This window comes from Dendrobates tinctorius, unplaced genomic scaffold (assembly GCF_039654945.1).
Source record: "Dendrobates tinctorius isolate UK_male_01 unplaced genomic scaffold, ASM3965494v1 ptg000126l, whole genome shotgun sequence".
Taxonomy (NCBI): domain Eukaryota; kingdom Metazoa; phylum Chordata; class Amphibia; order Anura; family Dendrobatidae; genus Dendrobates; species Dendrobates tinctorius.
The window spans coordinates 24,072,886-24,095,660 of record NW_027361794.1 but is presented as its reverse complement, the minus strand read 5'-3'; the positions used below and the strand labels follow the sequence as shown (position 1 = coordinate 24,095,660).

The following is a 22,775-nucleotide window of genomic DNA, read 5'->3' as shown; positions in this document are numbered from 1 at the left end:
GGAAAATCACCGTGTGCAGTTAGCCTAAGGCTAAGTGCACACGTAGCAGAAATTTTCTGCTGAAAAACAGGACTACCTTCCCAGAAACCGTGCATTTTTTTCTGCGTGTTTTCCGCGCGTTTCATGGAAAAAGCAGGAAATGCGTAAAAAAACGCGAAATTTATGAGCATGCTGCGTTTTTTACCGCAATTTTTTTTTGCAGTAAAAAACGCATCAATGTGCACAAAAAGTGCAAAATGCATAGAAATGAATGGGAAGCTTCTTCTTCGCGTTTTTCCCACAGATTTTTTGGCAAATCCACGGGAAAAACCGCGAAAAAACCGCTGTGTGTGAACACAGCCTAACAGTCAGTATTCCTCTAGATTCTCGTCTCTCCGCCTGGTTACAGCTGTTCTTCCTTTCTCCCCTTTTCTTTCCTCGCCTTTCCCATTCCTTCTCTTCCCCTCCCGCCTCTTAAATGTTTTATACATAAGGTATTACATGTGTCCCGTAACCCCTTTCCCGGCCTATCCGGTGCAGACCAATCTTTTCCATTTTCTTTCTATCCCTTTCATTTTTCCCTTTTCCCCATTTTCCTTAACCCCTTCACGACTGTACTAGTACAGTGCAGGTAGCTTCTCTCCCTTTGATGTCGGCTCCGGCGGTGAGCCCGCATCTTTCCCAGCACACGTCAGTACAAGTGAGGTATTCTGCTACATACAGGAGATCTGATCATCGCCTGTATGTAGCAGAGCCGACCGAGTTATGGCAGCTTCTAGTCTGCCATGGAAACTATTGAAGCAGGCCAAAAGGGAAAAAAAGTTTTTAAAAATATTTAAAAAATATAAAAGTTCAAATCCCCCCCCCCGCAACCTGTTGCAATTTGGTGCGCTCGGCGCAGCGTCAAAAGGACGCGTGCGGCGCCAAACGCATACCTGCGCACGACGTGCGTCCTCAGTGCTAAAGATAGGGGACGCATGCAGCGTCATGCTCCTGTAGGCGGAGCTACTAGCGGAGGCCGTGCGCAGGCCGACGCTGCGGCCTTAAACGCAAATGTGAAACCACCCTTACTGGGTATTTATAATCTGTCTCTCCCCTTTTTCTTTACCCCATTTATGTAAATAAATCCTTAATAAAAACTACTTTACCATAAAAGGCGCCCGCTGGGCGCCCAAGGCACGCGGCTGATCTGTGCCGATTTGGGGATTTTTTCTCTCTAATAAAATCGCAGGTAAAAAACTGCAGAAACTTTATTAAGTGCAGAATCAAAGCTTTTCTGTCCTCTAAAAAGCTCAATAAAAACGCGACTTCACCTCTGCACCAAGAACGCATCAAATAAGGGGGAGAAGATCGTTATTGTAGATGGTGCGGATCCTGCAGAAAACAAAAAACACCGTATTTCTGCAATGTGTGAACACGGCCTTACAGACACAAATAAGCCGGATGTCGTATAGTGACGCTACATAAAGAGGAGAACGTTCTGGAGGCTCCGACTGTGAATGAAGGCACAAAAAATAATCCCCAGGTCCCACGCACGCTGGACCAGACAGCCATGAATCCACCTGCTCATCTCTAGTCCCAACTGTCCCGGATACAGCGGACAGTCCCGGATTTGGGTCTACACCCTGCAGTCTCAGGCGTCTGCTGAATTTCCCTCACTACCAGCGTCCCTCTGACAACTCCTCCTGCCGGGGGAGAAAGCAGAGGTAAGTGGCCGTGGATTAGGGTGAGGCCAAAATTTGCTGCTATGTGCGCCGCATGATCTGTGCCTCTATCTGTGCTTCAAAAGTTGTGAGGTGTGTACAGTTACTTGGTGTAACACTGGTGGATGTGGACCCACTGCACCATCGGCCAGGCTTACTCTAGAGAGGTGTAACTAGGTGTCCACCAGGACTTCACTAGGGCTACTGGTGGAGAGGATAGGCTGGACAGCTGGTAGACACCAGGAACTACTCCAGGGTAGTCCCCAAGACAACCTCAGCTGATTGGTGGGTCAGAGACATGTGTGAGGTACAACAGGCAAAGTGAACTGCCTAAGAACCAACATCCAGCAGAGAGCAGCTGGTGGAGCTGCCTAATATAGAACCTGCCGGCACGGGATAGGCTGGGGAACCTAATCTGTGAAGGACACAGCAGGGTTAAATTCCTGTAGAGACTGGCCAATCCCCCAAGGCTAAATGGAGGCAACATGCTGAGAAGCTGCAGTCACCATAGTGAGTAGGGAGGCGCTGAGAGGCCATGTGAGGCACCACCATAACACCTGGTTAGGAGCCCACTCAGATGTCCCTGAGCTGAACCCCGCACTGCACCTCGGAACAAATGTAATATTATCTTCACAGCCAAGTGGTAAAGAAATCAGTGACACCTGTAAGATAAAAATGCCCATTACTCACTTAGATGACTTCCCTGAGGGGTACAGTGTCTGAAATGGGGTCACTTTAGGGGGTCGTATGTTGTCCACAAACATCGGGGGCTTTACATTTGGCCCCACAAGAGAGAACTGCCAAATTAGTGCTCCAAAAGCAAAACAGTGACTCTCCCCATTGGAACCCGGCCGTGTGCAATCATTCCTGGCCTCAGGTTTATGGAGAAATTTCTGTGTAACCTGTGGCTCCATTTTGACTCTAGGAGGGAGAGAAAAAAGCACCACTGCATGATAGCGCACACTGACGCAGAGGTCCTCTTTATCTCAACCATTACAACGCTTGGATTTGGGACATTTTTCATGTGGACTTCCTCTATTGAGAGTTCCTTGCCTCTTAGTGAAGGATACATTATCCCAGTATTTACCTTATATAATAGAGAACTGTAAGGCCGATGTTAGGATCTTTTGGTCTATGAGTATTTTGTTCTGGCTCTTTTTTATCCTTATACCAAGATGGACTCCGGTTTACCCGAGATTTTCCTGCCGGTATTAGACAGGGGGACCTCTTTATGCCAATGATTAGAACCTTGGGTTTGGGTTACTTCCTATTGGGACTTATTCTATTCAAGAGTTCCCTCCATTCACATGGAATAACATATTGTCCTACTATCTAGCTTACACAATTGAGGATGAGAGTGGTGGATAGTTCCTACTGGCTCACGAGGACTCTGCTTCTGGTTATTCTTGGAACTGTTAGGTGTGCAGATAGGGGGAATCCCTCTTCTAGTTTTCCTAACCTTATCTTGGGTCTATTAGGAGGGATATATCACGATAGTACACACTTTTCAGTATGCAACAGTTTATATATGTTTTTTGTGGGCGATACGTGTGTCTTTCCTCTATTCGGATTTGATGGGGTATTCCCGGCTCACTTTTGGCCACACTGTCCCTCAAATATGGGGTATATGTATATACTCTTTCAATAATAAATCTGTAGCTATGACTGTATTGCTCAGTTATTATCCCCCCCCTTATTGTTTCCATTGATGGCCTGGCTGTTCCTTGCATGGCAGCCCTTTCCCAGGGAGTGCTGTGCTATTCCTTGTTATTGGATTGTTGATATTGGATATATATAGGCCTTTTTGATGCACTTTTTCATAGGATTTTACCTTGAGACATTCTAATGCATATCTTTGCCATAAATCATTGATTTCGGATCTATATATAGGCCTCTTGATGCACTTTTTCACAGGATTGCACCTTGAAATACTCTAGTGCGTATGTTGGCCATAAATTATTGTTATAGACATCATTTCATTTTTCCATCAATTAGATCCTGGGTGTATTAGAGAGTTTTCTGTCCTGGATCATTCATTATTAAATGGTCATCATTATTATAATGGTACATATATATATATATGTTTTGTATTTATGTGCTGTTGTCCTCCTTGTCTGTGTGTCTATGTATGTCCAGTCCGTTTATGTGTCTTTGTCTCCCGGGAGCTGCGCGCACTTTTTCATACATCAATATGAGCTCACTACTGGTTGGCTTAGCGCATGCGCGATTCTAATGCGGCTCAGGCATCTAGGCCTGCGTTCCACTAGACGCAAGCGCTGTATGAATGTCAGCGTGAGCCTCCTATAGGCCGGCATGGCGCATGCACGGTTGTAATGTGGCCTAAATGTTTGGGCCCTGCGCTCATGACCGGGACGCCGGTTTTTTTCACTCCCGGTTCATTCTAATGAGAGGATGTCCCCAGCACACCGGAACATCTTTATGGACACCTGCAAGGTATTTAAGCCCTATGGATCATCATCTCCATACTTCCCCTGACGAAACCGTACAGGTTACGGCGATACGCGTGGGGTCATGGTCTAGGGCTTGGCATCCATGGATCTGCATTCTATTTGTGGCATATGATCTCTTCTGGTAATATTATTACTTTTTAGCTCCCCCTCCTTGGCTCTTTTACTGGGCTACTTGCATATTCAAGGTCGGACTCTTGCCTCTTGGTGACCTGGACTCATTGTAGTCCTGGCTAGATTGTATCAGGGGGCCCTATTGAGTTTAATGGTCTTTATGGCAGTTTTGGTCATGATTCTATATTGGTTGACCACACTATGCTTAGGGTCTTGTAAGTCATCATGAGCCATAGTAGCAGGGAGAGTGTATTATATCACCTTAAATTGGACCTATTTATATATTGTGTATGTCTTTATGCTAACATGTTTTCTGTATTGTAGACATCATGGAAGCCATAGTCTTGTGATTTTACTTATGTTTTAATTTTACATAATTCCGTGTATCAATATAGATTATTTCATTATATTATAATCTATCTCTGGGTCAGTGTGCGCTATCATGCAGTGGTGCTTCTCTCTCTCCCTCCTCTACTTGTTATTTCTACTGCTGCTGTACCTGGCCATATGAATGATTTTGTGATGGAATCAAATAGTTTACTGTGCCCAGAAATCTCCTTGTTTTCCATTTTCACTCTGTGAAATTTAAAAATTTGAGTCTAAAACATTACACCTCGTACACACAGGGCTCCGCTCCGTACACCTCGTACACACGCGGCTCGGCTCCGTACACCTCGTACACACGCGGCTCGGCTCCGTACACCTCGTACACACGCGGCTCGGCTCCGTACACCTCGTACACACGCGGCTCGGCTCCGTACACCTCGTACACACGCGGCTCGGCTCCGTACACCTCGTACACACGCGGCTCGGCTCCGTACACCTCGTACACACGCGGCTCGGCTCCGTACACCTCGTACACACGCGGCTCGGCTCCGTACACCTCGTACACACGCGGCTCGGCTCCGTACACCTCGCACACACGCGGCTCGGCTCCGTACACCTCGCACACACGCGGCTCGGCTCCGTACACCTTGCACACACGCGGCTCGGCTCCGTACACCTCGCACACACGCGGCTCGGCTCCGTACACCTCGCACACACGCGGCTCGGCTCCGTACACCTCGCACACACGCGGCTCGGCTCCGTACACCTCGCACACACGCGGCTCGGCTCCGTACACCTCGCACACACGCGGCTCGGCTCCGTACACCTCGCACACACGCGGCTCGGCTCCGTACACCTCGCACACACGCGGCTCGGCTCCGTACACCTCGCACACACGCGGCTCGGCTCCGTACACCTCGCACACACGCGGCTCGGCTCCGTACACCTCGCACACACGCGGCTCGGCTCCGTACACCTCGCACACACGCGGCTCGGCTCCGTACACCTCGCACACACGCGGCTCGGCTCCGTACACCTCGCACACACGCGGCTCGGCTCCGTACACCTCGCACACACGCGGCTCGGCTCCGTACACCTCGCACACACGCGGCTCGGCTCCGTACACCTCGCACACACGCGGCTCGGCTCCGTACACCTCGCACACACGCGGCTCGGCTCCGTACACCTCGCACACACGCGGCTCGGCTCCGTACACCTCGCACACACGCGGCTCGGCTCCGTACACCTCGCACACACGCGGCTCGGCTCCGTACACCTCGCACACACGCGGCTCGGCTCCGTACACCTCGCACACACGCGGCTCGGCTCCGTACACCTCGCACACACGCGGCTCGGCTCCGTACACCTCGCACACACGCGGCTCGGCTCCGTACACCTCGCACACACGCGGCTCGGCTCCGTACACCTCGCACACACGCGGCTCCTCTCCGTACACCTCGTACACACGCGGCTCTGCTACATCCACCCTGTAAACCCCTCCTGACCCCACACAGAAACTTCCCCTCATCCAGCACCATGACAACCAGCACAGCAGAGTCCTGCACACACTGAGGCCCCTGATCATGTGACCCCTGACTCCTCCCCTCCTGTGACCTCATCACAGGTCCTGTGCACAGAGTGGTCATATATGTGGCGGATGCTCCTGGACCTTCTGCTTTCTGTGCTGGTTCCTCCTGTGAGTCCTATTAACCCTTTCGCTCCCTGTCTTCTCCTTTCTGACAGGACAATCTCTGAATTCGGACAGTGTGACAGGAATTTCAGCAATGTGGAAGGAAGAAATGACAATTTTCCTGTTTTCCTCACAGAAATGTGACTTTCCCCCCAATGTATCATTGTCCTAAAGGTGACAGGAGCGCTGAGGCCGCACAGTGCACCGTGTCTCCTGAGTGCCGATACCCCACAGGCTCGGGAGGGAAGGGGCGCCATTGTGGCTGGGATAGACGGCGGACGCCGTGTGACGTGTGAAGAGCGCTGACACCAGAACAGCAGAGACCCCACAAGTGGCCCCATGTTACCCCCTCCACCTCTGGGGGGCTCATCTAGGGGGCAGGGAGGATTATTAACCCTCAGGGGGCACAGAATTGTGTAACATTGAGCGGAGGAATGAAATGTTCCCACTAAAATGTCGCTCCGTCCCCAAGTCTGTAATTATCACACGGGAGAAGAGGAGAAAACAGAAACCACTTGTTCCACAATTTCCCCTGAGCGCCGATACCCCATAAGGGGCCGGACACTCCTCAGGAGGGAAGGAGCGCCGTCTGACCGGGCAGAGTCTGCTCTTATGGTGTTAGGGGCCATGTCACATTATCAGAGCCCCCAATAAGAGGCGCCATGTTACACCCGCCACCTCTCAATTACTCATCTGTGTCCCAGAATTTTATACCATTGGGCGATAAGGAAAAAATAATTACATTTTACCACAAAAATAAGTTTTCTCCCCAGAGCAGCCATAGAAGCTGTCAGTGCTGAGAGAGACTGGATTGTTGCAGCTGCCTGAAGAAGGAGCCGCTGTGCTCTGCAAGCTGCAAACATACTATTATCTGGTTATAAAGGCGTCACTCCGAGAATAGTTATATCATCATTGGGCAGAAAAGTCTTCACATCGATCTTGTAATATAGGAAAGCCTAAGGCCAGAAATAAACCCCATAAATCACTGTACATGGAGACTTTGGGATCAGATCATTTCTGTCCGTTGTGTTTGTGGAAACTAAAAATCTTTTCTAAAAGCCTCAAACTTCTGTGTGTGACTCAGAGCTGAGATCTAACGTGAGAGAAGATTCCAGTGTGGGGAAGACGGGAAACCTTCATATAGACGGCCGGTGGGGATGGAGTCAGTGACCGACTCTGGCCAAATCTGTCTCTAGAGCCGCGGTAGAAGATGAAGATGTCGTCCTCATCATGAAGGAGTTATTTCTCATGTCGTGTGTAATGAATATCTCCTGCAGTATTGCTAATGCCGATTCCAGTGTCGGTAATGAGACGAGAATTAGCGTTATGGAAGATGAGTCTATGAGGAACGTGTTCAGCTGCCGACTCCGAGGAGGAAACTGCTTGTTGTCTGTGGCCTAAATATATAGGTTTTATTAGTAGATGTCAGGGAAGAAAACTAAACCCTGTAAGATAATAAATCTCCTCCTATGTTTCCCTTATTATCTCCAGTAATTGTATTATTACACAGGATTCTTATGATGTTACATCGGATCATCTTCTTCTCATTCAGGTCTCTACAATATGGGATCCTCTCAGTGAAGATCTTCTACAGAAGAGAATTTTCCTGATTTCCCCATCAAGGATGGATATGGACAGAGACAAGATGGCGGAGAGGATATTACACCTCACCCTAGAGATCCTCTTCCGTCTCACTGGAGAGGTGAGAGATTCTGATGACGTCACATTACATCATTCTTATCTGTGGGAATAACAGATGGACAGAACTGGAGAGGACTCTGGAAATGTCTGGAGTGAGATTTATTAATGTGTCTCTCCATAACCAGGATTACACAGTGGTGAAGAAGACCTCTAGTGATCGTTGTCAGGACCCTGTGTCTGAGGGATGGGTAAGACCCCTGAGCCCAATCACGGGGCCTCCACCTCACCCCCTGATCCATGAGGACATCAATGACCAGAAGATCCTAGACCTCATCTACAAGATGATTGAGCTGCTGACTGGAGAGGTGACACTGCTGGGACATTATACAGTAACATTATGAAGGGATCGGGGGATGACGGTATCATTGTATGTGTCAGGTTCCTATAAGGTGTCAGGATGTCGCTGTCTATTTCTCCATGGAGGAGTGGGAGTATTTAGAAGGACACATAGATCTGTACAAGGACGTCATAATGGAGGTTCCCCAGCCCCTCACATCTCCAGGTAATAGACAGGACTAAATACACACGGCCTATAATTATCTGTATGTAGAGAATGAATTCAGTCCCTGTATGTGTTTCCTCCAGATCTATCCAGTAAGAGGACAACACCAGAGAGATGTCGCCGTCCTCTTCTTCCACAGGACTGTAACCAAGAAGATCCCAGTGTTCCTCAGGATCATCAGGTAGATGGAGAGAAGGTGTCAGGAGATCTCCCCTATGATGTGTAGAGTGCTGTGACGGTCTTGTGCTCAGTCTTGTTTTATGTCACCATCCTGTTAGCTCTTCTCTAATCTTGCTCTCGCTTGTCAATGTTTTTTTTTAAATGTTGTGCCCAGAACTGGACACAGTGTTCCAGAAGAGATCTGACCAAGAAGGAGTAGAGGAGAATAATTATTTGACGTGATGTAGACTCTATACTTCTCTTAATACATCACAGACCTTGTGTTGGCAGCGGATTACTCACAATTCTCCCCAAGCGTGTGACAACAGAACTTGTTTTTTTAGGAACAATATATGATAAGCTTAATAGATCAGGAATAAATCATTTGAGTGTCTCTCTCTGTGCAGCATCTACAGCAGGCTGCTTCTCTCTTACACAGACACAGCAGGAAAACAGGAAATACAGTCACATGCTCTCCCTGTGTGAGCCTCTGTGAGTTTTTTTTTTGAACTTTATAAACAGCATACAAATCTAGCAACTAAACACTCATTGACAGGAATGGAGTTGTTGCACTAAACCTATTCCAACAACTTGTATAATGAGAACGATGGATATGGCAGGATTAAAGCTGATCATTGATGGGACTTCTCCATCAGTCTGTGACTTTTACAATATTTGTTTCAGGGTGAAGATCTGACCCATATTATTACTACAGAGACATATGTGAGAGATGATGAGTCGTGTAAAGAGGAGATTCCCACATATGACTACCCAGGTGAGTAGTAACCACTGAATGCAGAGAAGTCACAGATTCCTCTCAGTCACCGGCTGTGGCTGCTTTATCGGTGGTGTAGTCCGGCCGTATTACCATGATCACCATTTTGCCTCCAGACCACAACATTCTCCTCCACCCAAAACTGTTCAAATGACTTTGGGCATTGAAAGCCCTTTTCTATAGAACTTACGACCTGGAGGATCCACCTACCCCCCTGGGATTAGAAGATGTTGACGGTTCCCTGCCCAGATCTGTAAACTATAAAGCCAAATGACAGCGTACGTAGAATGTGCTGACAAGTTATAAAATCACTTGAAGAAAAATATTATGCTGGGCCTGTAAGAGAAAGTGGAGGGTAATGATGCTGTTGGCTTCCTAGATCCCTGAGATCTAATTTCAGGGCTGAAATATCATCTCCCGATATCTTGATACCGAGATCTCCATCTGCGCTTGTGCCGCCCCCCCAGCAGCCATGTTCACAGAGTCCACCACACAGGAGGAAACCATGGACATGCGGGGGGTTCTGGCCTTTCACGAAATGTCGGCAGAGTCCCCCCGCAGCAGCGGACTCCCCGGGCAGCAGCACCAGGCACCCCAGCAGCACCAAACAATCGCAGCGGTGCACTGCACATCGGACCCACCCTCATCCCACCCTGCCGCTTGCAGCATCACCCCACCTTTGCCTCCTCCAGCAGCGACTCTGGGACCCCGCTTCACCACAGCAATAAGACGCATGGATTATAAGAAACACCACCATTTTATTAAAAAAAAAAATTCCTATTTTTCTCCTCAAAATTTGGGGAGCGTCTTATAATCCCAAAAATACGGTAACATGTTTTTTTATTCTAGTTCTTTTTGTACAGGTTCATTTTGTATGGTAGTCTGATGATGGTGGGATCGGCCTGCCTCACTTATCTGAGTCTGCAACTACCTGGTAGCCTTTAAAATAAGGTCTCCATTACCTCTGCCAGATGCCTGAGATCTAAATATAAGACACATCAGCTCTGCACTATTATAAAAAGTTCTCTATGAATATTTAATATTTCTTCTTGAAACTCATCTGACAGAAAATATTGGCCCTTACGATAGTTTAGATTGCCAAGAGCCACCGTGCCCCAAACTATAATTACCCAGAGAGTGTTCACCAGGATAATAGGAAACAAATGGACCTTACAAATTATTCTCCAATGTCTCCTGAATCCAATAATCCCCTATATATGGTTGTACACTACTTTCTGGGCACATGGTAGGGTAAGAAAGGAAGGAGCGCCATTTAGCTTTTCGCACACAGATCTTGATGGAATAGTTTACACACACGATGTATTGGGAGCACTGTTAGTGATCACCTGTCATATGAAAAGATGGCCACCACGAGAAGGCTTGGCTCTATCTACTCTATTTTCCAGATCCCAGTGATTGCCTTGCTCATCATCCCTTAACCCCTCTTCATGGATCTGGAATTACACAGAGACCCCTAGGCTTGGGCCATGGTGTTACCTGCTATTCTGTGGGGTGAGATGGCAAGAAGAATAGTCAGGTAGTTGGTCATAACCAGGAGGGCAGAGAAAGTACAAAATCAGAAGACACAAGTGTAGTCAGTAAGCGGGCTGGGATTACACCAGGAAACAAATACACCAGCTGAGCACAGAGGACTGAAGCAGAGGAGAACAAGGCTGTATCTGGCAGATTCCGGGAATATGCTTCAAGCTTTAGTAGGGTTTGGTGCTTTCTATTTGGCTTAAGCAGGTAGCAGATTGCTACCAGATTGCTGGACAGCACACAAACCCATACTGCCAGGCTGGATGAAACTACTGGTCTCAGGCACCCTAATCTTAGTGGCTGGACAGAGCCAGCGCCACCCAGAGCTTCTGGTTTCGACGTCTCTTCTATTACCAGCAACGCCTGCACAATAAATAAGGCGCTGCTTGGTGATGGAACCAAACATCGCAGGAGCAGATTCCAGTGGAGAGGGGACACACCATCTGCAGATGCCCTAATATAACACAATTACAGGAAACTAAAGCAGTAGAAATCCCCATAAAGTGACTTCATTATGGAAATTATAACCCTCAGTGAATTATTCTATGGGAGTAGTGACACTTTACGGAAATTAGCTCGCACTGGATGTTGCAACATGAAAATTGCACATTTGCCATTTTATTATCCAACACATAATGCCCAGATTGTGCTCCAGGAAACACACACCGTAAATTAAGTGGGTTCTTCTCACTATAGTAATGCCCAATATATGGATGCTAAATATGGTTTGGGCGCACTACAAGGCTCAGAAGAGAGTGGATATTTGACTTTGGGAGAGCGGATATTGCTGGATTGGTTTATGGAAGCCATGTTGCTTTTCAAGAGCTTTTGAGCCACAAATATTGTGGAAACCTTTTGGTTTTCCTCTGACAGATGATGGACCTTAGTGGTGTCTTGTGTTTCCGTGAGATGAGTAGAAGTTTTATTGGTATAATTTTGACCTATATAACATTGTTGGCTTTTTATTCCATGTTTGGGAAGCAGAATGAACAAACCATTGAACACCATGATGCACTGGTTCATGCTATGAGGTTTTCGATTAGACTGTGAACTGTCGTTGTCTTGGAGAATAATTCAATATTTTTAAAAAGCTTGTATTTTTTTATGGACAGCTTAAGTAGAAATGTCCAAAAGTATAAAATTTGAAGATATTTTATTCAAAATTATTAATTGGTTTTATTTTTAGCAGATGACTGCACCAGGAGATCAGAGGGAACGCTGACATCTTCAATTTTTAAATATAATGATCTTGAGATCTCACAGAATCCAATTGAAGTGAATGACATTACTCCAGATATACCATCATCCCTTCACAGCAAAGATCTGTCATCTGATCCTATGAAACAGGTCCCATCTTTTGGCTCATTACCAACTACTAAGGAAAATCAAAGTCACAATATAAGCAGTAAAAAACTAATTGATTCTAAAGGAAAGGAGCCATTTTCATATTCAGAACATGGAAATAGTTTTCTTGAAAAGACTTTTCTTAAACATGAAAAAATTCACATAACAGAGAATAGATTTTCCTGTTCAGATTGTGGGAAATGTTTTACTCAGAATTCAGATCTTGTTACACATGGGAGAATTCACACAGGGGAGAAGCCATATTCATGTTCAGAATGTGGGAAATGTTTTAGCCAGAAATCAGATTTGGTTAGGCACCACAGAACTCACACAGGGGAGAAGCCTTTTTCCTGTTCAAAATGTGGGAAATGTTTTACGCAGAATTCAGATCTTGTTACACATGAGAGAATTCATACAGGAATGAAGCCATATTCATGTTCAGAATGTGAGAAATGTTTTAGGCAGAAATCAGATTTGGTTAGGCACCACAGAACTCACACAGGGGAGAAGCCTTTTTCCTGTTCAGAATGTGGGAAATGTTTTAGCAATAAATCAGATTGTGTTAATCACCAGAGAACTCACACAGGGGAGAAGCCATTTTCCTGTTCAGAATGTGGGAAATGTTTTAGCAATAAATCAGATTGTGTTAATCACCAGAGAACTCACACGGGGGAGAAGCCTTTCTCCTGTTCAGAATGTGGGAAATGTTTTCGCAATAAATCAGATTGTGTTAAGCACCAAAGAACTCACACAGGGGAGAAACGTTTTTCATGTTCAGAATGTGGGAAATGTTTTAACCAGAATTGTCATCTTGTTAATCACAAGAGAACTCACACAGGGGAGAAGCCTTTTCCCTGTTCAGAATGTGGGAAATGTTTTAACCAGAAATCAGATTTGGTTAATCACCATAGAACTCATACAGAGGAGAAGCCTTTTTGCTGTTCAGAATGTGGGAAATGTTTTAACTGGAAATCAGGTTTGGTTTATCACCATAGAACTCACACAGGGGAGAAGCCTTTTTCCTGCTCAGAATGTGGGAAATGTTTTAACTGTAAATCATATTTGTTTAAGCACCAAAGAACTCACACAGGGGAGAAGCCTTTTTCCTGTTCAGAATGTGGGAAATGTTTTGTGAAGAAATCATCTCTTCTTAGTCACCAAAAAACTCACACAGGGGAGAATCCTGTATCATATTCTTAATGTGGGAAATGTTTTCTACCGAAATCAACTCTTAATAAATATCAGGGAAGTCATATGGGGAGAAGCTTTTTTCATGTTCAAAATGTTGGAAATATTTTAACTCAAAATTGTATCTTCTTAAAGGTGTTGACCACTACTAGGACAACCCCTTGTCATTCCTCATGTTTGGCCATGTTACAATAAAAACACTCATTGTACGAGAATGATCAGTACTAAATATATTGGACAGCCATGTCAGACTGAGCTGCCATCTTGGAAAAACTTTCGCTAACTAACTTTGCAGCTAATGAGATGACCTTATGGGAGCTCTAGCCAGAATGGAGACATAAAATGACATCAGAGCCATTAGCAGGTATGGTTGGCATACACAAGGGTTAATAGGGGTAGCTGCAGGGCATTGTGAGAGTAAATAATGGTGTCATATGGTAGTAAGTAGTGTCTGTGATGAGGACAATACAGTAGTCAATATGTGAAGAGTTATGTGAGTAATGACATTAGATAAAAGGGACATGGGGATTTATGGACTGTAATGGAGTTTGGTGAAATACTCCTAAATATTGTCATTTTGTATTATCACTTTCTTTAGTATTCTAGAATATGTCTTCCCTGCATTATGAGGTTATCATGTATACACCTTTTACCACTATATGTATCTCGTTTGTCTAACTATATATATATATATATATATATATATAAAAAGCCCAAACGAGGTCCGCCATATATTCAGAAGTAGAAATCAACAACATGGCCTACAAACGTTACTCCCATAAACAACATTTCAGTATGAAATATATCTGTATTACAGCAAAACACATAAAAAAATGTAAAAAGAAGAGATTATGCATAGAAAAATCATCAGGTATGTATATAAAACGTATCTAAATCTGTCCCAAAATATAGTTTAGAAAAATCCTTTACATATATATAATTGTAAATGGAAAGCCCATATGGAAGAAGTATAACAATTACAGTGCCTCGCGAAAGTATTCGGCCCCCTGGAACTTTTCAACCTTTTCCCACATATCATGCATCAAACATAAAGATACCAAATGTAAATTTTTGGTGAAGAATCAACAAGTGGGACATAGTTGTGAAGTCGACCGAAATTTATTTGGCCCATTTACTTTCAGTGCAGCAAACTCACTTCAGAAGTTCATTGTGCATCTCAGAATGATCCAAAATTGTCCTAAATGACTAATGATGATAAATATAATCCACCTGTGTGTAATCAATTCTCTGCATAAATGCACCAGCTCTGTGATAGTCTCAGGGTTCTGTTTGAAGCACAGAGAGCATCATGAAGACCATGGAACACAACAGGCAGGTCCGTGATACAGTTGTGGAGAAGATTAAAGCTGGATTTGGATACAAAATGATTTCCAAAACTGTAAACATCCCAAGGAGCACTGTGTAAGCGATCATATTGAAATGGAAGGTGTATCATACCACTGCAAATCTACCAAGACCCGGCGGTCCCTCTAAACTTTCATCTCAAACAAAGAGAAGACTGATCTCAGATGCAGCCAAGAGGCCCTTGATCACTCTGGATGAACTGCAGAGATCTACAGCTGAGGTGGGACAGTCTGTTCATAGGACAACAATCAGTCGTACACTGCACAAATCTGGCCTTTATGGAAGAGTGGCAAGAAGAAATCCATTTCTCAAAGATATCCATAAAAAGTGTCATTTAAAGTTTGCAACAAGCCACCTGGGAGACACACCAAACATGTGGAAGAAGGTGCTCTGGTCAGATGAAACCAAAATCGAACTTTTTGGCAACAATGCCAAATGATATGTTTGGCATAAAGGCAACACAGCTCATCACCCTGAACACACCATCCCCACTGTCAAACATGGTGGTGGCAGCATCATGGTTTTGGCCTGCTTTTCTTCAGCAGGGACAGGGAAGCTGGTTAAAATTGATGGGAACATGGATGGAGCCAAATGCAGGACCATTCTTGAAGAAAACCTGTTGGAGTCTCCAAAAGATCTGAGGCTGGGATGGAGATTTGTCTTCCAACAAGACAATGATCCCAAACATAAAGCAAAATCTACAATGGAATGGTTCACAAATAAACATATCCAGGTGTTAGAATGGCCAAGTCACAGTCCAGACCTGAATCTAACCGAAAATCTGTGGAAAAAGGTGAAAACTGCTGTTCACAAACGATCTCTGTTGTGAGTTCATTTTTCCCTTCACCATTGAGGTCTGATGAACTCCCTCCTCTGGTGAAGGAAGGTAGTGAGGCTGATTATCAAACACCTGGGCAGCTAGATTATGACTGGGTGGCTGGAATTGAGGACTGGATATAAGGCTGCCGATGCCCTTCTTCCTGGCTGGTGATTTTCCTGCTGGATTCTTGGAGACCAGTCTGATTCCTGCTTCTCAAAGCTAAGTTTTTCTGCTCTGCTTTGTACTCTTCAGTTTTGTTTTTGTTTTGCCTTGTTTTTTGGGAGTTCTGCCATCCCCGGCTGGGGGTGATCTGAATTCCATTTTTGTCTCTGATCTGTTGATCTTTTGCTCTGTCTTCAGAATATACCTGAGTGCTGATATAGTCTTTTGAAGCCTAGCGACTTCAGGGCCTGTTTTTCCTACGGTTGGCTCATTTTGATAGGGTTTTTGCGGATGTTAGACAGCAGCTTTCCTATCCTGTCTTATGTAGTTAGCTTGGGCCCCATCATTTGCTCAATCTATCTTTCTATCTGTGTTAGTGTTTTCATCTTGCTTCACCGTCATATGTTGGGGGCTGCCTATTGCTTTGGGGTCTGCTCTGGGGCAGTTTAGTTTTTCCCCTTTCTGTCTTTAGGCTATCTAGTTCTCCGGCTGTGATCGAGGGGTCTAGGGCACCGTAGGAACCCCCCACGGCTACTGCTAGTTGTTGTGAATAGGTCCAGGGGTCTGCAATCCGATAGCTGCCAACCTCTCTGGTTTTTCTGGACTTAGCTGGTATTTTGTTTTTTCCTCCTTCGGTGACTCATCATAACAGATCTCCATCCAACCTCACTGAGCTTGAGCTGTTTGCCAAGGAAGAATGGACAAGAATTTCAGTCTCTCAATGTACAAAACTGATAGAGACATACCGTATATACTCGAGTATAAGCCCCATAGATTGTTCCCCCATATACTGCCACCATAAGAAGCTCCATAGATTATTCCCCGATATACTGCCCCCATAAGAAAATCCTTAGATTATTCCCCCATATGCTGACCCCATAAGAAGATCCTTAGATTATTCCCCCATATGCTAACCCCATAAGAAGCTCCTTAGATTATTCCCCCATAGCAGCTATGGACGCAGGACAGGTGAGTATCGCTATACTTACCCGTCCTGACGCTGTCTCTTGAGCCCCCAGCTTCTCCGCGCTCTCTCTTCCTGCGTTCAGCTGTCATGTGATACCGCTCATTAAAACTCATGAATATGCATGTATTCATGAGTTTATTGAGCGGTACCACGTGACCGCTGAAGGCAGGAAGAGAGAGTGCGGAGAAGCTGGGGGCTCAAGAGACAGCGTCAGGACGGGTAAGTATGACCTGACACCCCCGCCCCCCCTCCCCCTCCGACCCCCCGGTGTATATGACTCGAATATAAGCCGAGAGGGGGACTTTCAGCCCAAAAAAATGGGCTGAAAATCTCGGCTTATATTCGAGTATATATGGTACTCCTAGCGACTTGCGGCTGTAATCGCAGCAAAAGGTGGCGCAACAAAGTATTAAGTTAAAGGGGCCGAATACTATTGCACGCCCCACTTTTCAGTTTTTGTATTTCCACAAAAATTTAAAATAAATAAATTTAATTCACAACAAAATGGGGTTTCTGGGGAAGCATTACAAGCGAAACGTGCATAAAAGAGCGCCTCTAGGTAATGGAATCCTCTCTATAGATCGGTCTTGTTTGTGTCTGCCTCTTTGGTATGTGGACATTGTGGGGTTCGCCACGTTCCCCTGCTTCTGGATTTATGCACTAGCAATGAAGACTCTATGTGAAGCAGTGACCAGGTCACAATACTATTTTGTCCTCACACTCACTCCCTGTGATTGTGTGGATGTGTCTGGCCTAAGAGAGACAATCAGCAAGTGGGTTATAAATTAGGTATAAATATAATATATATGATCAAATATATTGTAGTTCCCCCTTCATTCTCTCCCATAAGAAGATTCTTGCCGGTAGAATCAGCGCGGATGAGCACCTACTGTGCTCTCTCCCCGGCCACAATTCCCCATCTTAATTCCATCCTCCCCCTTTCCCCCTAGTCATCTTTTCCCATATAGATATATATATCTACCATCCGACTATAGTGATAAACTATCTGCAGATTCAGGGGCGGACACAGACTGTTGTGGGCCCCTGTGCAAGAAATTTTTCGGGCCCCCCCCAACCCTTCATAGGGCAACAAAGTTATTTGTTGTTATCTAATATTGAGGCTATGCAGGGCTGGATATAATATCTGTATAGAACATATTGTAACCCCCCATAGAATATAATGCAGTCCCCCATATAGTATAATGCAGCCCCTCCATAGAATATATGGCAACCCCCTCATAAGATATAATGCAGCCCCTTATATAGTATAATGTAGCCCCTCCATAGAATACAATGTAGCCCACCTCATATAGTATAATGCAGCCTCCATAGAATGTAATAAATATGATACAGCCCCCCTATAGAATATAATGTAGCCCCATATAGAATATAATACAGCCCACCTCCCCTTAGAACATAATGTAGCCCCCCATATTATATAACACAGCTTCCCCTTATAGAATATAATGTAAAATGTCCCCCATGGTATATAACAGCCGCATGGTATATAGCCCAGCACCACATGGTATATAGCCCAGCCCACCATGGTATATAGCCCACCATGGTATAATACAGCCCAGCATGGTATATAGCCCCCCCAGAATGGTATAATACAGCCCAGCATGGTATAATACAGCCTAGCATGGTATAATACAGCCCATCATGGTATATAGCCCCCCAGCATGGTATAATAAAGCCCAGCATGGTATATAGCCCCCCAGCATGGTATAATACAGCCCAGAATGGTATATAGCCCCCCCAGCATGGTATAATACAGCCCAGCATGGTATATAGCCCCCCCAGCATGGTATAATACAGCCCAGCATGGTATATAGCCCCCCAGCATGGTATAATACAGCCCAGCATGGTTTATAGCCGCCCCAGCATGGTATATAGCCCCCCAGCATGGTATAATACAGCCCAGCATGGTATATAGCCCCCCCAGCATGGTATATAGCCCCGCCAGTATGGTACAATACAGCCCAGCATGGTATACAGCCCAGCATGGTATATAGCCCCGCCTCCCAGCATGGCATATAGCCCCCCAGCATGGTATAATACAGCCCAGCATGGTATATAGCCCCCCAGCATGGTATAATACAGCCCAGCATGGTATATAGCCCCCCCAGCATGGTATACAGCCCAGCATGGTATATAGCCCCCCCAGCATGGTATGATACAGCCCAGCATGGTATATAGCCCCCCAGCATGGTATATAGCCCCCCCAGCATGGTATAATACAGCCCAGCATGAAATATAGCCCCCCAGCAAGGTATAATACAGCCCAGCATGGTATATAGCCCCCAGCATGGTATGATACAGCCCAGTGTGGTGTATATAGCCCCCAGCATGATATATAGCCCCCCCAGCATGGTATATAGCCCCCCCAGCATGGTATGATACAGCCCAGCATGGTATATATCCCCCCAGCATGGTATAATACGGTCCAGCATGGTATATAGCCCCCCAGCATGGTATAATACAGCCCAGCATGGTATGATACAGCCCAGCATGGTATATAGCCCCCCAGCATGGTATGATACAGCCCAGCATGGTATATAGCCCCCCAGCATGGTATATAGCCCCCCCAGCATGGTATAATACAGCCCAGCATGAAATATAGCCCCCCAGAATGGTATAATACAGCCCAGCATGGTATATGGCCCCCAGCATGGTATGATACAGCCCAGCGTGGTATATAGCTCCCAGCATGGTATATAGCCCCCCCAGCATGGTATGATACAGCCCAGCATCGCATATAGCCCCCCAGCATGGTATAATACAGCCCAGCATGGTATATAGCCCCCCCAGAATAGTATACAGCCCAGCATGGTATATAGCCCCCCCAGCATGGTATAATACAGCCCAGCAGGGTATATAGCCCCCCCAGCATGGTATGATACAGCCCAGCATGGTATATAGCCCACCCAGCATGGTATAATACAGCCCAGCATGGTATATAGCCCCCCAGCATGGTATATAGCCCCCCAGCATGGTATGATACAGCCCAGCATGGTATATAGCCCCCCCAGCATGGTAAATAGCCCCCCCAGCATGGTATGATACAGCCCAGCATGGTATATGGCCCCCAGCATGGTATATAGCCCCCCAGCATGGTATATAGCCCCCCCAGCATGGTATGATACAGCCCAGCATCGTATATAGCCCCCCAGCATGGTATAATACGGTCCAGCATGGTATATAGCCCCCCAGCATGGTATAATACAGCCCAGCATGGTATGTAGCCCCCCAGCATGGTATAATACAGCCCAGCATGGTATATAGCCCCCCCAGAATATTATACAGCCCAACATGGTATATAGCCCCCCAGCATTGTATAATACAGCCCAGCAGGGTATATAGCCCCCCCAGCATGGTATGATACAGCCCAGCATGGTATATAGCCCACCCAGCATGGTATAATACAGCCCAGCATGGTATATAGCCCCCCAGCATGGTATATAGCCCCCCAGCATGGTATGATACAGCCCAGCATGGTATATAGCCCCCCAGCATGGTATATAGCCCCCCCAGCATGGTATGATACAGCCCAGCATGGTATATAGCCCCACCCAGCATGGTATAATACAGCCCAGAATGGTATATAGCCCCCCCAGCATGGTATGATACAGCCCAGCATGGTATATAGCCCCCCCAGCATGGTATAATACAGCCCAGAATGGTATATAGCCCCCCCAGCATGGTATGATACAGCCCAGCATGGTATATAGCCCCCCAGCATGGTATAATACAGCCCAGCATGGTATATAGCGCCCCAGCATGGTATAATACAGCCCAGCATGGTATACAGCCCCCCCAGCATGGTATAATACAGTCCAGCATGGTATATAGCCCCCCAGTATGGTATATAGCCCCCCCAGCATGGTATGACACAGCCCAGCATGGTATATAGCCCCCCCAGCATAGTATGATACAGCCCAGCATGGTATATAGCCCCCCAGCATGGTATATAGTCCCCCCAGCATGGTATATAGCCCCCCAGCATGGTATATAGCCCCCCAACATGGTCTATAGTCCCCCCAGCATGGTATATAGCTCCCCCCAGCATGGTATATAGCTCCCCCCAGCATGGTATATAGCTCCCCCAGCATGGTATATAGCCCCCCCAGCATAGTATGATACAGCCCAGCATGGTATATAGCCCCCCCAGCATGGTATAATACAGCCCAGCATGGTATATAGTCCCCCCAGCATGGTATATAGCCCCCCCAGCATGGTCTATAGTCCCCCCAGCATGGTATATAGCCCCCAGCATGGTATATAGCCCCCAAGCATGGTATATAGCCCCCCCATCATGGCCCCACAGTCCAGTATTCACACTGATTTAAAGAAAAAAAAAAAAACCCACGCCTCACCTTCTCCTCGTGCCTGTGTTGCTCCCGGCTCCTGTCTCCTCTCCTGCTCTGCCTGGTACACAGTGAGAGCGCGATGACATCATCGCGCACCCGCTGTGTCAGAGGCAGAGCGGGGAATGATGGGAGAGGGAGCGTCAGCTGGTGCTCTCTCCTCCAGGCTCCATCATTGCCTTCTTCAATTTTGGGGGGGGGGTGAAGTCGGTGCTGGGGGCAGGTGGGCCCCCCTGCCTCACGGGGGCCCCTTTGCCTCCCGCAGCGCTGCTCTCCTCATTGCACTACACATGGCTAATTTGAATTTTGACATAATTAGCCATGCGGTGCTGGAGGCTGGAGGGGCCCCCTCTCCCCCGGGGCCCCGTGCAATGCTCGGTCTGCACGGGTGGTAGGTCCGCCCCTGTGCAGATTAATGATATACTATATTGGTCTGTGTTCCTGGAGGATAGCTTCTGCTCCACTAGATACCATTGATAAGATACATGGTGCTTCACGTCCAGCATTTATTGTGAATAGCATATATAATTATGGGCAGTTGTTCTGTGTGTCACAGCAGCGGTGACCTGGTCCGTGGCCCTGGGCGCCCAATATCAATGGGGGTGATGTTAATGGTGTAATAGTTTATTTGGATAGTTCGTGACGCCACCCGTGGTGTTTGGCAAGTGAGACGTTGAGCCAACGCTGCATGCAGATCCACTGGGACTGATGGTGTGATGCAGCAAAGATCGTGTAGCTCCTCACAGGTGGAGCTGTAGTCCCAGGGCAGTGTAGGTGCAATGGATGAGGAGAGGCGCAGAATGGTATAGATGCTGGTACCCAGGTGTAGCGGTGCTGGAATAACTGGAGGACACCAGAGTATGTGGTTCCAAAGCTTTACTCACTGTTTGCAGTTCACACAAATGCCTGCCTCCGCACTGTGTTCTTCAGGTCAGGGCCCCAGCCAACCTCCAGGCAGGATAGGATTCTCCCCTCCACACTCCACCAATATGTACCTTACTGAACGACTCCTCCAATGCGCCTTTAGGTGCGAAGCACTCCAGTACTTAGTTACCCTGGAATGCCTCTCTCTAGGTGTTCCTAGTCTCTACTTGTATGACAGACAGCTGTAGCCTGCTTCAGGGACTCCTCTCTGTGTCCCGGCTCACTATCCAGTTGCTGTTGTGTCCCAAGTCTATGATGGGAGTAAGGAGTTAGTGGCTCACTACTCCTCCGGTGTCTGTTGCCGGACATAAAGATCCAATCAACCTCGGGGATCGGGCCCCGGCCTTTGCGCGCTAGACTGGAAGGGTTCTCTTTCTTTCTCAACCTGCTTCCCACCGTCCTTCTATTCTCCTTCGTTCCGATCTGTTCTATCTCTCTTATGGAATCTGTGGTCTCCAGTCTACGTCTCCTTCCTTCTGTTCCTTTCCCGTGCCAGCTGGCACAGGTCACTGAGGCAGCTGCAGCACTCCTTCCTCCATCCCTCTTCCAGGGATCCTCACTCCTGTCTGAGTGACTTCCTTTCTCCCTCACCCTCTGTCAGACTGCCCTGAAATCCTACACCTTCCCTTTCTTTTATATCTAACTCCACCTGCCTCCCCAGCACCTCCCGTGTTACGAAGC

General features: G+C 46.7%; 1 protein-coding gene across 1 annotated transcript; it reads left to right on the top strand.

Moving 5' to 3' along the window:
- Nucleotides 1-2,260: 2,260 nt before the first annotated feature.
- On the top strand, nt 2,261-13,704 carry LOC141047098 (uncharacterized). The gene is made up of 7 exons (XM_073542062.1): nt 2,261-2,300; nt 7,834-7,983; nt 8,108-8,287; nt 8,361-8,484; nt 8,568-8,665; nt 9,328-9,418; nt 12,144-13,704. Exons 2-7 carry the CDS (start codon nt 7,906-7,908, stop codon nt 13,499-13,501), a joined length of 1,929 nt encoding a protein of 642 aa, XP_073398163.1. The 5' UTR covers nt 2,261-2,300; nt 7,834-7,905; the 3' UTR covers nt 13,502-13,704.
- The last annotated feature ends 9,071 nt before the right edge of the window (nt 13,705-22,775 follow it).